The 15,702-nt window shown below is 43.0% G+C and overlaps 1 protein-coding gene across 2 annotated transcripts in view; it reads right to left on the bottom strand.

Annotated features, from left to right (window-relative positions):
* Positions 1 to 15,702, bottom strand: part of LOC146822033 (uncharacterized) — a 274,413-nt gene that overhangs the window by 97,111 nt on the left and 161,600 nt on the right. For both annotated transcript variants that reach the window (XM_085613144.1, XM_085613143.1), the window contains exon 3: positions 154 to 261. In XM_085613144.1, the coding sequence (XP_085469270.1) occupies positions 154 to 261 (108 nt within the window). The remainder of the gene's footprint in view (positions 1 to 153; positions 262 to 15,702) is intronic.

Consider the following 15,702-nt stretch of genomic DNA (forward strand, 5'->3'; position numbering starts at 1 on the left):
TACAACTTCAATATAACAAATATTGGGAGTTCTTCCACAGAAGTGAGAGACAGGCAACCATCATACATTTGAGTCTAGCAGGCAGTAATAACAGTAAACATCAAAATATTTGTGCTTTTGAAAAGGAAAGAGAATTTATACGATATCTCTTACCTTTAATTCTATAATCAAATCATGTATTTTGTTCTTAAGTGGTCGTTCACTTCTTTCCTCAGGATTTTTCTCTGCGGTTGACTTTTCTGCAATTTCATCGAATAAAAGCTAAAAACCAATTAAAAAAACACTCCTATGAATGAGTTCTCATCATTGAAATAACTAGGTTTACATCTAAATAGTATGTCCTTTTGTGGTTTTTATTTTAGCCATATGACATGTCATGCTGTCAAGACTCCTGTTCAGGGCATTTGCATGTGTGCTGAAACAGAAATCAGTGGTATACATATAAATCGATTAGGCCACATTTTTAGGTGTAAATTAGACTGAAATAGTCATTCTTTGAGAGAAAGGGGACTCACAGGGATTACTAAAACTTGAGACCTGTGTAATGAAAAATTTCGCCTCACAATCCTTAAAAACTGATAGTATTGGATGTCCAATCTCAAGTATTTGGGCAAATGGTGTCACTAAAAATGTGCTGAGGATTCTTTCATGGCCAATATGTTTTTTAATCGCATTACCTATCCATTGAGTCGCAGTATAACATTCACAACACTTCCATTCACAATAAAATCATAACTGCTAAAAAAAACCTCTTTATTATATCTCCAATGACCAACAGTAAACCACAAACTTATTTAGTAAACCACAATCTGGGTTTGATTCACAAAGGTAGAAATGCTTAAAAATGTAAGACCCACCTCAGATGCTCATTCTGGATAGATGGGCTGCTCGGTTGATAGAAGATTTTATAAGGGCACAGGAACAGAATTCACAAGAGTAATATGTCTATTGCTGTTTGGATATGGAAATGATAATAGCATTATAATTGGGTGAACGGACTGGTAGTTAATTCACAAATTAACGACCCACAGATATCTTTCCGGAGATGGTGTCCTGGTTAATGGGGCTCAGAGATTTATCGGATAACTGGGAAAGAATTCGAATGTTAGCCTGGGCCATCATACCCATATTATCACCCTTGATTTAAAAAAAAATCGTTTGGAGTTTTTCAAGCAATAAGTGAACATCATACAGAAAAGAACATTGCAGTCTTGCAACATGTAATATTATGCAGTCGCTGTCATCAGTGCCCATCCATCGTGGTCACTCCCCAAAAATATTGTAGGCATTCATGTGAGTTGCCAGAGGCACAGACATTTATTTATTAATAGGTTTTATATAGCACTAGCTAGACCCGAAAGAATCAGAGCGCTTTACATGTAATGCGAGACCATTAGATTAAAGTACATGCATATGTAGAGACAAAGAGAATCGTTGGGCAGTTAAGGTGGTTACAATGTGCGGACATTAGAACAGCATAAGTTAATGGAGTAAACGTCGTAGTATACAGCTGAAACTGTCAATCAACCGACCATCGCAAGGGGTCTAGTCAGAATGAGTGTGATCTATGGAACACAGCTCAATCAATTTGCTGGAGCAAGCTATGTCCTCAAAACTCACTAGTCTCACATCCCTGTCCACATATATAGCACCAGAACAAATGACATTCAGAAATTAGGACACATGCTGGGCATGGGTCAGTTTTTCTTGGGCATTAGCTCCCAGTATTCCTCTAGGTGTTGCTGGCAGAAGGCGGTGTCTGCCAGTCAGTCTTTAAGTTTCAGACGGTCATGGTGTCCCCAGAGCATGGCAACTCTCCGCGTAGCCAATGGGAATAGCATGGCTGTTAGTCAACGTACACTAGCAGGGAAATTTTTAACATAGCTAGGGTGAGCAACCAGGGGTACAGAGTGAATGGCTATGTCTCCCACGCAGGTATATACAGTAGTCTAAAAGCCCAATGCCCAAGTACAGCTCTGGGCCAAATGCATACGTTCAGCGTCTCCACAGCACAAGCACCCCGCATCCTGCCAAAGGCCTATCCTGGGTATCCAAGCCGGTGTGTGGTAGGTGCGCTGGAGATATTTGACTTGGGGGAGGCAGAGGCGGTAATTGGGAGAGAGCATGCGTTAGGTATTACAAAAGTATTTGCATTTCTCGTCTCTAAAGTCCTCCCCAAGGACTTCACTCTACCTCTCATAGACCTGGAGTTGACCACGGGGGCCTTCTGCGCATGGTTACATAAAGCCTGGTTATCAGTTTTCTACGCGAGGGGATATTAATGACATTATCTACAGCATGTAAGGTCTCAGGCTCTCGGGAAAATGTGAGGTGTACCACTCAACTTCTGCTCCGCAGCCTGTAGAAGAGGAAAGTATCTAATGGAGTGAAGCCAGGGCACCACTGCACATCCTGTAAAGACAGAAAACACCAGTAGGGTACAGATTTCCAGGTGTTCAACTACAATCATTTTAACTGTTGTTGTACCATCTTCTTTTTTGTAGGGGGGGGGAACAGCAGGATTATGTATGGGGCTTATACCAGCGAAATAGAGGCAGTGCATTTGTGCCCTGGGTCTTAGCCAGTCCCATGCTCGTCTCATGATGGAATACACACCTTATAAAAAAAATTCGACAACCAGTCAAAATCTTCCCACTCATCCGGCAGCCGCTCTCATTCACTCACTTTGACCCCAGTTGCTTGTCACATGTTCAAACCCTGAAAGGACCCAGTGACCCACACCTTGGTCAGCTACCTTATCATCACTCTGTTGTGGTCCCTAGTTATCTCCATACTGATATGAGCCTGGTCTCACCCAGCTGGAAACACCCCCTTCAGTACCTCACTCAACCAACAAGGATAAACCCACCAAAGTCAACATCATGTATCACCAACCATGAGGCAATAATGCTTTGTATTCCTTGGCGACTTTCACTGTAACAAAAGCAAAAACAATCTGTCTGCCGGACAGGAGGCCTTTCTGGAGAAAACACTCTAGTCCAGAACCTAATGATAATTGCCAGGAATTGAAACCTATGCTAGCGGACTGGTCGGAGAACCTCCCTATCATTCTTCACTGTACTTCTCCAGACAAGAAATTTCCACAAAGGATAACTCTGACATCTAGTCAAAAATATTGATCCAAAAGCTTTTCAGAAGACGGGGCCTGCTGTAGGAGATGGGATCTGCTATACTATTGCCATTAACAAATCAGGAATGTGCAATTTATAGTCGACTGGGTTGAGAATATTAATGCAATTTGTGGTATGACTTATGTACAAGCAGGTTGCATCGCAAATTTTCCCTTTGCAGAGGGTAGCAAATTAAGCAGCCTAATGAATATTAATGAGGGAGGTTGCAATTTGCAACATTCCTAATTAATATCGATTGGGCAGGGTGTAATTTGCAACTCCCTGTGATTGGGTGCAAGGGCATGGATGGTGATTTGCAAGGGATAGCAGGGCTCCGTCCCTGCATGTCCTTCCTAAATCGGATTTAAAAATAACCACAAAAAAAACAGCTAATTTCCAGCTCGTAAGACCGTACCATTGTGAGCACAGAAAAAGGGCAGCTGTAAAACATATGAGACATCAACGTTCATGTGTGAGGGGAGGTAAGTATCCCTGTGAATTAATGGCACTTTTCACACATTCATTGAGTGCAATTATATTATCCTCTTTAATGCCGAGTCCCTCCCAACCCTGAGCGGGGAGACTTTTTTCACGCTAGAGTCTTCATAACACACAAATGCTATCCAGGCGAAATTTCCATCCTCTTCCCCAAATGTTGGGAATTTTAAGGCATCCCGGATTTGTGGCTTCCTCGAGGCAGGGGCTTTAGGAAACAGTAAAAGTTTGCCAATTTTTTTAAATAATAAATGGGACGAGAGCTGCATGAGTGTTAGGATTGTTTTTTCATCCTCAAAAATGGTATCAGAGAAAGATTTGCTTTGATAATATTGCTCTGTTCTCAGCTTTCAGATTAAAAATTTAAATAATCAGAGCACTTTCTGCAGATTTCAAAGTGATGGGCAATATTTCCTATTTTTGTGAGAAATAGAGAACCAGATTTTCATTTGTAAGTTTTTGCACTGAAGGCCCATGTCCAACATTCTTGCACTCAAGGCTGTGCTACAAAAATAATAGTGTGTTATGTCCATCAGACACTTAGAAGATATATGTTTTTGTCAGTTGTCCAAAAAACGTGCTCAAGAGCCATCAACCTGTTATTAATTGAATACCATCAGTATTTGACATATGGAAAAATCTAATGACTAATAAAAAGGTATGAAGTAAAGCTATGTAATTTTGGAAATCTCCCCAAGAATCTGAGTTTAGGGATTTGGGTTATTCGTATCACTCTAAATTCTGGGAGCGTGCTTTTTTGCACACCCTGACTTACAATTGGAAGCTGAAAATGTAGAGCATTTCCTCACTTCTCCCTAGAAAGCTGTACTACATCTGTATGGGTGGATCTATCATGTGGGGCAGGAAAGGCCCAAAAATGCGAACACGTACAGAGAGGAAATCATGTTTGGATAAGATGAGACTTTTGTGGTGGTGATTACCTGATATGTTTAGCCATGGGTTCTGTCTATTCCGAAAGAAACCTATTAACACCATACACTTCTGAAAGAAGACACGCAAGGGAGTGAAGCGCAGTGTGTCTTGCATAGACCCCATTACCTTTTCTTACTTAGAACGGACTGCAAATGTCAAATTTTGGATGAAATCCCAATTTCCTCACATTTCTGTAAGGAAAAGTTCTAGAATCTGACCGGAATAGCTAAAATCCTCACTCCTAGCTTAGCTACAATTCTCCTAATAAGAACAGAATCCGACCTGTGTACGTAGGCCTTCTGCTGGCACATGATGGGCCGTCAAAAGCACTGTGGCAATGTCAAGATTTTTATTTTCAATTACAATCATTTTTGAGGACCAAAAGGTGTAACATGTGTCATATAATGTTGTTTTCTTAGAACGGTTACCCAGTGGCGAGCTGGTATCACACGATGGAAGAGATGGTAATCTGGAAGCACCTAATGGGAGTAGGTTTCCAGTTTGTGGGTGGAACGCTCTGTACAAAGTTCCTCATCACAAGTTTTTAAACCTGCGCAGGACTGCTGTTACAGCATCAGAAGAATTTGATTGTGTTCTTTTGGGAAGACTACCCCATAGCTCCATCATCTCAGAGCTGGTTACCAGTCAAAGGTACAAGGCCCCACCCTCCCAGGCCACAAGGTCCTTCGGACAAAGTCATTTTACTTATTTGAGCTGCCAGGTCTGACTTTTTGGTTGAGTGTTGCTTTAGCATTTGGCCTTAGTTAGCTGGCACCCAGGAAAACATACCGGCCACAGTCAAATTTGAAAACTATACTTGGATAAGTATGAAGTGGTTTGTCTTGCATGGAGCCCCTGAATTTTCTGAAAACCTTGATTTGGTTAAAATAAAGAAATTCCCTCATAAATCTGTGAGGGAAAGGTCCAGAATATGTGCGGAATGATTACATTACTGCCACTCAGGGGTTCCCCCATCCCCTTACAGTATTTGGAGCAGAGGGTGACCAGCACCCAGGGCCACCTACCAACCCTGGGCTTTTCTAAAAACAAGAGACTGAGGGGAACCTGGGTGGTGTGTCTTGCAAGAATCCCAGTTCGTTTTCTGACCCACAATGTCTTGCAAATATTTAAACTATGCCTAAAACACCCCAATTTTAATATAGATTATGATCCCAAAATGTTTTTGCTCAGCGTATTTTTACGTTATAACAAAAATAAATACCAAAATCTGGATGATCGTCCTGGTCGTGATATTAAGTAAGCACCTCATTGAACAAAATTGGAAACTTCCTAGTGCATCACCTTTCGCAGCATAAAAAAAAAAATCTACATAAGAAAATTCTAAATCTTTATGATCAATTCATACTGCTAACTTTACCTGATGAGGGCATCTCTGCTCCCACTCAATCTGGTCCTCTCCTCACAAGGTTTGACCGTATTGCCTTAAAAGAGTCAGCGTTGGAACTGGCTAGGTGCAAGTCAGGATCCCCTCTATACCCCTGCCCTCGGCTATTTTAAATTAGGCCTCTGGAGTGGTTAACCCTGTCATCAACAAGTTGCTGAACTACTCACTAGATTTGGATGTGGTTCCTTCTTGTTGGAAACACGCACTACTGCTCCTTTTGATGAGAAAACTGTTGGCTAACCCTAAGGATCTCAGCAATTAAAGACCTATTTCTCTTCTTTCTACTGTTGTCAAACGTGTAAAGAAAAGGGTCAAAAAGCAGTTGTCATATTTTCTAGAATCTAACCTCTTTATGCATGACTCCCAGTCAGGATTCTGTGCTGGCTACAGTACCGAGTCTGCCCTACTTGAGGCATCAGAGTTCATTAAGGAAAAGCTGGATCAGAGCTCTCCAGTTAAGGTCATGCAGCTGGATTTGTCTTCGGCCTTTGATGCTGTTTACGAATACACTCCTACTAGATAGAATCAAGAGAATTGGTATCAGAGGACTGGCCCTTCTCTGGCCTAAATAATTCCTCCTTTCACTTCTTTTTCCAAACCTAAGACTTGCGGTGTCCCTCATTGCTCGGCACTTAGCACTACCCTTTTTAGGTCTCGCCTACGCAGCGTGCATGCACTGCATGCGCAGCATAGGAAAGAGACCTTTAGTCATTCGCACAGCTTTGCGGGCAAAAACATGCACGCGTTGCATTGCTTCCAATGGCAACGCGTGCACGTCTGGCGATTCCCTTGCGCGAGCGAGCACAGCCATATGGTAGCAATTATCGCGCTCGCTCCCGCAAGGGAAACGCTGCCTGCTCTCGACCGCACTCCCTCCACCCCCTACTTGCGCGAGGCGCGCAAGCTTGTTTCTATTGGATAAGACTGTCTGTGCCGACTGTCATTAAGCCCCCACTCCCCGGCCCCCAACTCTTGTGGTATGGGTGCTGTGTACTTTGATTACAATACGAACCATCAAGAACTAGGCATGGAACAGACCTGGAAGTCATGACATGTAAGCTTGAGAAGCAAAGACAGAATTGTCCCCAAGTTGATATATTTTTCTCAGCAGCGGTGGTGGGGGTGGTTCGATGGCCCACAGTCTTGATCCGTCTCAGCAGCTTCGGAACTTGGGAGTGAGAGGGGACACACTGCTGTCAGAAGCCGCTGTAAACAGACCCGTGAAGACCTGAGCGGCGTGACGGGAGCTTCACTCCCCGAGCTATCGGTTCCGCACTTCATGTAGTCACAACACTGAGTAAAGAGGTCAAATGCACAATTTGTATGAAACGAGGGCTGGTAACACGAGAGCGGGACGTTTATTACTGCTATTCAAAGGGGAAACGGTGTGTATTGTTCATTTAGATACATCCTGCAACAGCGAGCCCGTTTTAAAGACTTTATTCGCGCTCTTTCCATCTTGTTTTTTCATGTTGCCTCGACGCAGGGATTTTAAAGCCGGTGTTGTGGGCCAGAATTTGGATGCGTGGTTTGATGGGTGCCTCTGCCATGTACATTTTATGTTCCTGGTCATTTTAAACGTTAGAGAAAAAGGTTTCTTACCATTACTGCAGCCCTTCCAGACCAAAAAACTATGCCACAGTAATGTTGTTCTTTGCACTAATTGTATCATTAACGTGCTCATTCATATTTCAAGAACATAATTTTGTTTAATTTAGAAATGAATGGCCTAAAGATTATTTACAGCTTGAATGCGGTGCCCTATGAAGCTGTCTTTCCATAGACGGCCGTAAATATAAATGCGGAAAAAGAGTAGAAATTTAATCCGCTGTACTAAACTCCACAAGGGGCGGTATGCGGAGGTGTCTAAGTCGTTGATCTAAAGAGAATATTCACTAATATTCAAGCCTAGACATGGCTTTGTAATAAGGCACGGCTTGAGGATTTCAAATACTGACGAGGGATCAGAAGTGAATCTTGTGTTCACTCGTTTGGAACAGATTTAACTCGCCACTGAGCATTTTGAATCATTTAAAAACCAGAAACGGAGTTGGCATTTCATGAACCATAGGGATCCATCGCGGAAAGACGTATTCAAAAGAGGCCCCTTTGACTTAACGTTGTGATGGACACGATTTTAAAGTATCTGGCGAACAGATTCGGGGAAGCATCTTCTACCATCTGATTTTGTCCCTTGACTGCTATGTTACGGATGGAATTGAACTCTGTATAGGTCCTGATGAAGGTGGTCCAATCATCCTTTCACACCACCGAAACGCGCGTCGACCGTTTACTGAGCTGTTGCTCTGTTATATTACACCTGATTGGTCGGAAAAGTGTTAATTGTCACATACCACCGTGTCCTATGCACAGATATTGATTGCATATATTTTTGTGAGAGTATGTAGGTTTTGAATGAATGTGATATGCTTGTATTTATTTGAGTCATTCACAGGCACATTTTTCTAGTTTGTATGTAATTGTGGATATGGAAATATGACGTCTTGTTAATAATTATGTTCTCCTTTTTGTACAGTGTATAAATTATGAGTATCTAGTTTGGCTAAAACAGTAATCAAAAAAGAGTTGTAAAATATAAAAAAAAAAGAGATATGCATGAAAGAAAAAATTACAATGCTATGAAAAAGAACTTTTTGAAGAAAATGAAATTAATAAATTAATGAAAGAATTTATGTCTTTTGTCACTATTGTGAACCAATAGAAGAAGTTACATTGGTAATAATCACCTTTTTCTAAAAGTGTTAAGGCTATGAGGGAATTTGTTTAGTTGTCTAAACTCCACAAATTAAATCCTTCTATGCTTTGACGATATAATTGCTTCAATGACAATCTTAAGTAATTATTTAAATTTGTGCTTTTCTGTTGCTATAACACATACAGATCTTAAAATCCAACCTTCCACATACGTTTGGGGTACAGGTATTTAGGTGTTACGCCTGAAGGGGGGAGGGGGAGCGGTCACTGCCTTGCTATCGCTATCGGTCATCCATGTGTATTCACTTGGCTAACGCAGCCTAACGTGACAGTGAACCATTCCCAGTACTTTAGTTCCCTTTACTCACTTGCCGTATGCTTGTCAGTGCAACCCGACACTCGCACCCATGCAGGCCTGGGCTCCTCACTGGAGATCCAGGTATCCTACAGTAAGCTTCAGCCTCACTCCCTATTCCCTTGACTTGGGTCTTGCTACAGAATCTTTACATTTGTTCGCTTAAAGCGCAGATGTGTAGAGTTCTATTTTACAACGTGCTTTACCTGCCTTCGTTATATTCATTTTTATTGTATTTATCCCGATACTGAAGTGCAGCCCTTCTAGCAAGGGTCAGACAAGCTGAGGTTAAAGGCAGAGTTTGAAAAATGATGACTGCTTGTAGCATGCAGAAGGAAGAGAGAGTTGAATCGATGGCGCCTTAGTTGACAACACAGTTGGTCACTATTCCTTGGGCCTGACTGACTGCGTCAGTGACTTGGTGTATGGCAAACACCATTGGTGAAGCCTCACCACCAGGTGCAGAAATGCTGCACTCTAAAAAGTAGTGCCTTCAGCAATGAACCATTAACCGTGTTTAGACATCCTATTACGTAATTTACAACCACTAGCGGAATTTCTTGGATTACAATTAAACCTTTCTAGACTCTCCGACAACTGTTGTTGCTAATATATTGACATCATTAATTATTTAGCTAATTCTGATATGCAGTGGGTGACTCCTGAGATGCAGGTATACTTGCGTCGGTGGTCTTGAATTTTGCTAGGACAGACTGTTTGATCTTTGGCATGTTTAGGAGGGCATAGTAAGATGCATGGCTTGGGCGCAAAACAGAAATCTGGGACAGAGCTGATAAACATAAATTAGTTTTGAACGCAATGTACTGGTGACTCCTACTCTGTGGGCTTGCTTAACTGGGAAATGGCTAATACACTCATAAACTGCAGCAGTCTGCTTAGCAAAGTCTCTCTTGCAAGTCTTCAGGATACTGAAGTCTCATTTGGGGCCGTTGCTGCCTGAAATAAACACGCATTGGCAAAGCCAATAGGTCTTGCCTTTGGGACCTTATGAGTATTTAGTTAGGCAGCACAATATCCTTGGTGTAACAACATCAACTGTTGCATGGCTAAACACATAAGGTCCCAAAGGCAAGACCTATTGGCTATGCCAATGCTTGTTAATATTAACCTTGAGTCACTGACAAAACTAATGGAGTCATTGGGGGGGGGGGGGGGGAGGGGGTGTGCTGGAATCTTCTATGCGGATGACACTCAGCTCCTCCTGGCCTTCCATGAGAACATATCAACAAACCTAAGCTCCTTCAAGCTTTGTTTCAAGGCAGTGGTGGAATGGATGGAGGAAAGCGGTCTCAAATTAAACTCAGAAAAAAGATCCTCTTTTTTGGCACCCAGAGGCTAGGCTATGGTGGAGACCTGACCTTGGTGCTCTCCTGCCCCTCCAACACAGATGGTGAGAAATCTTAGAGTAAAATTAAACGCTAATCTCACTTTAAGCCCCAAATTACGTCCTTACCTGCTACTTGTTTTGCTTCTCTTAAATTTTTTTAGAAGGATGCACCACCTCGTCCCTGTGGATTCCCGAAGAAAAGTAATCTAGACCCTGATTACATTTAAACTGGACTATGGTAACCGTTTATACTTGGGCCTACTGGCTTCATTAATCCAACGGCTACAGATCGTCCAGAATTCTGCTGCACACCTTATCCTGAAGATCTCCACCCCCCACCACTCGGCAATTTCTCATCACCTTCGACATCTCCACTGCTTCATTTTCACAAGCGAATCCAGTTTGTCCCTTACTTTTGTTTTTAAAGCCTTTATGCTTAAAGGGTCCTTTCTATCTAGGAAGAAGACTTAAACCCTACCTTCCCTCTATAGCTCTAAGATCTAACAAACTCGAACTACTCGAAGTTTTCTGCATACACAAAGCTAAGAGGCGGACGATCCTTCTCTGGAATGCCCTGCTCTGTTTGCGTTGCAGCCCTTTAAAATCGATTTTCGGATTTAATCTTAAAACCCTTCTTTTTCACACCTATCTTATAGGTGTCTAATGTTTGTTGCCTTCTACTTATGAGCTATATGCTAGTGCCGGGACGCCTCCTTCGAGGTAGCTGTGTGCTCTGTAAAATGCTATGAATTGAATTGAACATGGGATAGGGAGCTGTGCATATCAGCAGAGACAAAGGGGAATGTTGTAGACTCCCAGAAGAGCCAACAGAATAGCTATATTTCTCTGACCCACAGGGACACAATGATGCTGCTTCTGCCAAGATCGAATGCCACATATAGTCCCCTCTAACAAGATGTCTGTTACATAAACCATGGCTCTACCACCCCAGGTATCCCCCGGAATCTGGGGTTAGGGGTGCTAACATTCAAGGTCAATGATGTCCCTTTCTTGTCTTCTCTTTCCTAGTAACATACTACCTACTTGTAGTAGGCTGTCCATCAAGATATAGTTCCTACCTATCAGTGGCGGCTGGTGAAATTTGAAAATGGAGTGGGAGAAGGAACACAAGTAAAACTTACTGAAATGCAATGAGCAAGTGAGGCATGCCCCAATTCTTAAAAGAAAGATTCAGGCCTACTTATGCTTGTGTTTGTCCACCTTGGTTTGTAAATGCAATGGAAACATTGCACTTTACCTCACGTCATAATTTGATGGAGTGCTGATGTCAAAAATACATTCACTTTATTAAATTCCAATACAATAAACATCATATACAACAGTTCAGAAAGAGGCAGTGTTTTATTATACTACTTCAGAACAGCTTTGCATTGTCTCACATAAAAGGCAAGAGAAATGTAGGAATTTAAAATATAGTAATCTAGTCGCTCAAAGTGCTACTGACACCACTTACTGTGTTTCCCGAAGTCGCCTGAAGCAACATTACAGAGCTTGGTAAATATGTGCATAAAGCACCTGGTCCTGCAGCATTTAGTGGAGGTTTCTGATCGCTCTGTATAATCAGCTTCGCCACAACCCAGTCAAAATATTCACCCTCTCATCCATTAAGCACTGCAGATGGATTGCTACAAAACACGTCTCATACTGTACGAGTGACGTGGCTGATGACTGCATTACGCTGGGCTTGAGCGTACACAGCCATGTGAGAAAGGATTTTCTTAAAGAGATACAGTCACCCCTGCAGAGCCTTTCCCGTGATAATTAAGGGCTGTAAAACAATAAGCTCTAAGGGAGACATTGCCACATATGCTTGGCTGAACTATCCGATGATGCTGGGAAAGGACGAAATATGTGACAGCCAGACTTTTGTAAGATTGAGGTAAACATTTTATAGCACACCAAATTGGAGAGGCGTGGCCCCAAAGGTCTAATGCAGAAACTACTCCTGCTACCAATTTACAAAAATCATGTTGCATTACAATACGCATCTTAAAATGTGAATGACCATATCCTGTGCACCCACTTATGTAATTATGCGGAGTTTCATTTGTGCTTACCAATTAATTTGATGTAATCCCTTGATATTTGTATTTCTTAAAACGTGACACTCACTGCCCTGTTATGATTACCCATAATCGTAGTTGTGCCCCAGCTCAATAACCAAAGCTCTTCTGAGCTGCCGCCGCTGAGTGTATGCCCCTCAGAAAGTCCTCCTGTTGGCTCATTGGGCCGTGTGGAGATGGAACATATTTCCGGTGCCACCACAGTATGCTTGGGGGGTGGGGCCGCAGTGCCAGGAAGGGGAACTGAGCCGGATTGTGGTGACCAACATTGTGGATCAGGCGTAGAGTGTGGTCCAAAGGTAAGAGTGTGGTCCAAAGGCCAAGCACAGGAGGAAAGCCGTTAAATCAACGAAAATCAGAAATCCTGCAGCTAACTGCCAAACAGCTCCGCGTAATATGGCCTGTAAAGATGAAACAATTGGCCCATTGTCTGCGGCAAATGAAAATACTTGGATTCAATTGAGTAGGCGCATAGGTGAACTTTTGGACTCAAAACTGCGCCCCATTGTCGACCGATAAGCACAAATTGAAGCTAAATTAGTATAGCCTTCGTCCCTCAAGACTTCTACATGCACTCAGTATTCGGTCACTGATTTATCCCCTACTAAAGCCGCTTTTATCATGGAAGTGCAACATCCAAAGGATAAATTACCCGTCAAGCAATCGGTAACGTGTCTCAAGCCAGGCCCATCTACCTGTGATTGATCTCCCCCCCCTGTGTCAGCTCTCTACGTCGTCGCCTTGACCAATGTCCCCAGGCTCGCAGCGAACAGTGTGGAAACCACAAGGGGTTTAATGAACAAATCTATACCCTGGTTGAACAACAATGTTGCTGGCAATTGGGACATATCGAAAGAGATTTTGCTGGCAAGACGTGTGGGGGGGATTGGCGGGGGGGGAAAGGGTACAATGGTGATGTTATTGTGGGGTAATTTTTGTAATACTATGGTGGTCCAGTAAATAATGCGTAAAGAAAGCGTAGGAACGGTTAAAACTAGTCCTGTCAAGATATTGCCACTTGGCCTTTTTTATCAGCATCTTGTTAACCCACCTTGTATTCCTGACAGATTGATTACAAAAAAAAGAGTGCTTTACCTAGACTCCCCCCCTCAAGCGATAGTCCCCCTGAACAATAGATTCTCAGCCCTGACTGGGATGGAGGACATTGATTGACGGTTCAGTGTGGAGCATGGCTTCTCCGATGTATTGGAGAAGGGTAGGGTGCCTGATAGTTCCATCTCTTTTGCCCAAATTGTCTACAAGTCCTGTACTGAACCATCCCTGTAAAGGGCCTGGTGCCTTGGATAAGGGTGGGGCACTTGATAGACTTATCCCTGTCGCCCATTTGACCACCATTGTTACACCGATTTCTCTTCCCATAGGGCCCGGTGCAAGCGCTTCCAGGGATGAAGGTCCAACAGACAATGCATGTATACATTTTTTAAGTTGGAACATTGCGGGCTTAGCCTCCAAAATCTCGATTGATGGTTGGCAATGTTTTATTGCTAACTTCGATATAATTTTTATGCAGGAATCTTGGGAGGTAAATCAAATAGTATTTGATGGTTTTACGTGCTTTAGCTTGCCTGTGATTCCATCCTCATCGGGCAGAGCTAAAGGGGGGATTAACTGCCTGGTTTAAAGTTAATATTAGCTGTTCAGATTTACCGCTTTACCAGGAGCAGGGGGGTGGGGGGTCGCAAGCTTTCTGCCTTAGTTGGAATGAAACGCATAAGATCTATTTGGTAAATTTCTAGAACAACAATTTCTCGTGTAAGGGGGATTGTAATTTCCAAGGTCTCTTTGCAGTGATTGATATGCTTGTGGAGAAAGAGGCACGGGCGGAATGCTTCCTTAAGTTGATGGTGGCAGGGGATTTCAACACTAAACTGGGGCACCCGCCGTCTCTACCTCCAACCACCTTTGACCTAATTTCTCGAGATATTGATTGTAATGTGATGGACACTAGGGTGAGGGTCCTATTTTTCCTGCTGGCAGAACGGGGCCTGTTCAACAAGGACCCTAACTCTACTGACCAACATATTCCAACTTTCATAGGGCGGGCGCTGGGAGTACCACTGACTACATCTTTACTTCTGGGAGTATGTCTCCGACTATTAATAATTGTGAGGTCCTTACCCAGATCTACAGTGACCACAACCCCATCTCTGCTAAGATACTGCTGCCACATGTGCAACATAAGTTAGAGACTATGCCTCCCCAGGTCCTATCCAGTAAGGATGCCGGGCGTAGGGTGGTATGGCGATCTGCTAACTTGAAGAGCATTATGTCTCAGGTTGTATTACTATTGCATACGTACTGCCCTGGTGAATAGCTGCAATCGCCTACCCTGCAATTCGGCTCTCATCTTAACTGAATTTTCAAATCTTTTATCTAGGATAAAAGAGATACTTTTTTCACCCATTGCCCGGCCATGTCTCTATGCCAAATCGTGGTTTGACAAAGCATGTAGAGCAGCCAATGATTCCTTACACAGGGCCCTAAAGAGACAAGAGTGTGATCCTAGAAAGCAGAAAGACATCAGCAAGCCATTAAGAGAAGGAAGTAGGCCAAGAAGGAGGAGAAATGGGAGTACATAGTGGGTGCCTGCCAATCTAAAAACCCACAAGCTTTTTGGAAAGCAGTGCGGTCTGTTTAATCCCCCATTTTACCACCAGATTAAGTAACAGTCCATATCTCGACCGAGGCATGGTTGGCTCATTCCCCCGGGTTGTATTCCACCGACTGCAAGGCTGACAATGCCTCAGTGTCGATGATTCAACTATGCCCAAAACTTGTTTTTAATGAGGAGGAGGTTTTTAAAGCAATTGTAGACAGTAGATGTAAGAAGGACCCGGGACCAGATGGCATCCCGCTTGACCTATTCAGGGAGGACCCAGTGTTCTGGACCCCGGTCCTCACTTCAGTATTCAACTCTGCCTGCAGCGAGGGGGTGCCAAGGTCATGGCATTCATCAATAATTGTCCCTGTTTCAAAAAAAGGAAACATGCATGACGCTAAGTGCTGTAGCCCAATATCCCTTTTGGATTCTTCACCAAAAATCACGGGGAGAGTTGTACTTGACAGCCTACTTGTTTGGATTAATGCCATCAGTATACTTGCTCCAAGTCAGTACGGATTCAGAAACGGCTCGGACTATAAAACAGTGACTTTATCTCCATCTCATTGTGGCAAAATAAAAATACGCCAATGGTGTTTCCACCCACTTGGCGTTT

The sequence above is a fragment of the Triturus cristatus genome, chromosome 6 (assembly GCF_964204655.1).
Source record: "Triturus cristatus chromosome 6, aTriCri1.1, whole genome shotgun sequence".
Taxonomy (NCBI): Eukaryota; Metazoa; Chordata; class Amphibia; order Caudata; family Salamandridae; genus Triturus; species Triturus cristatus.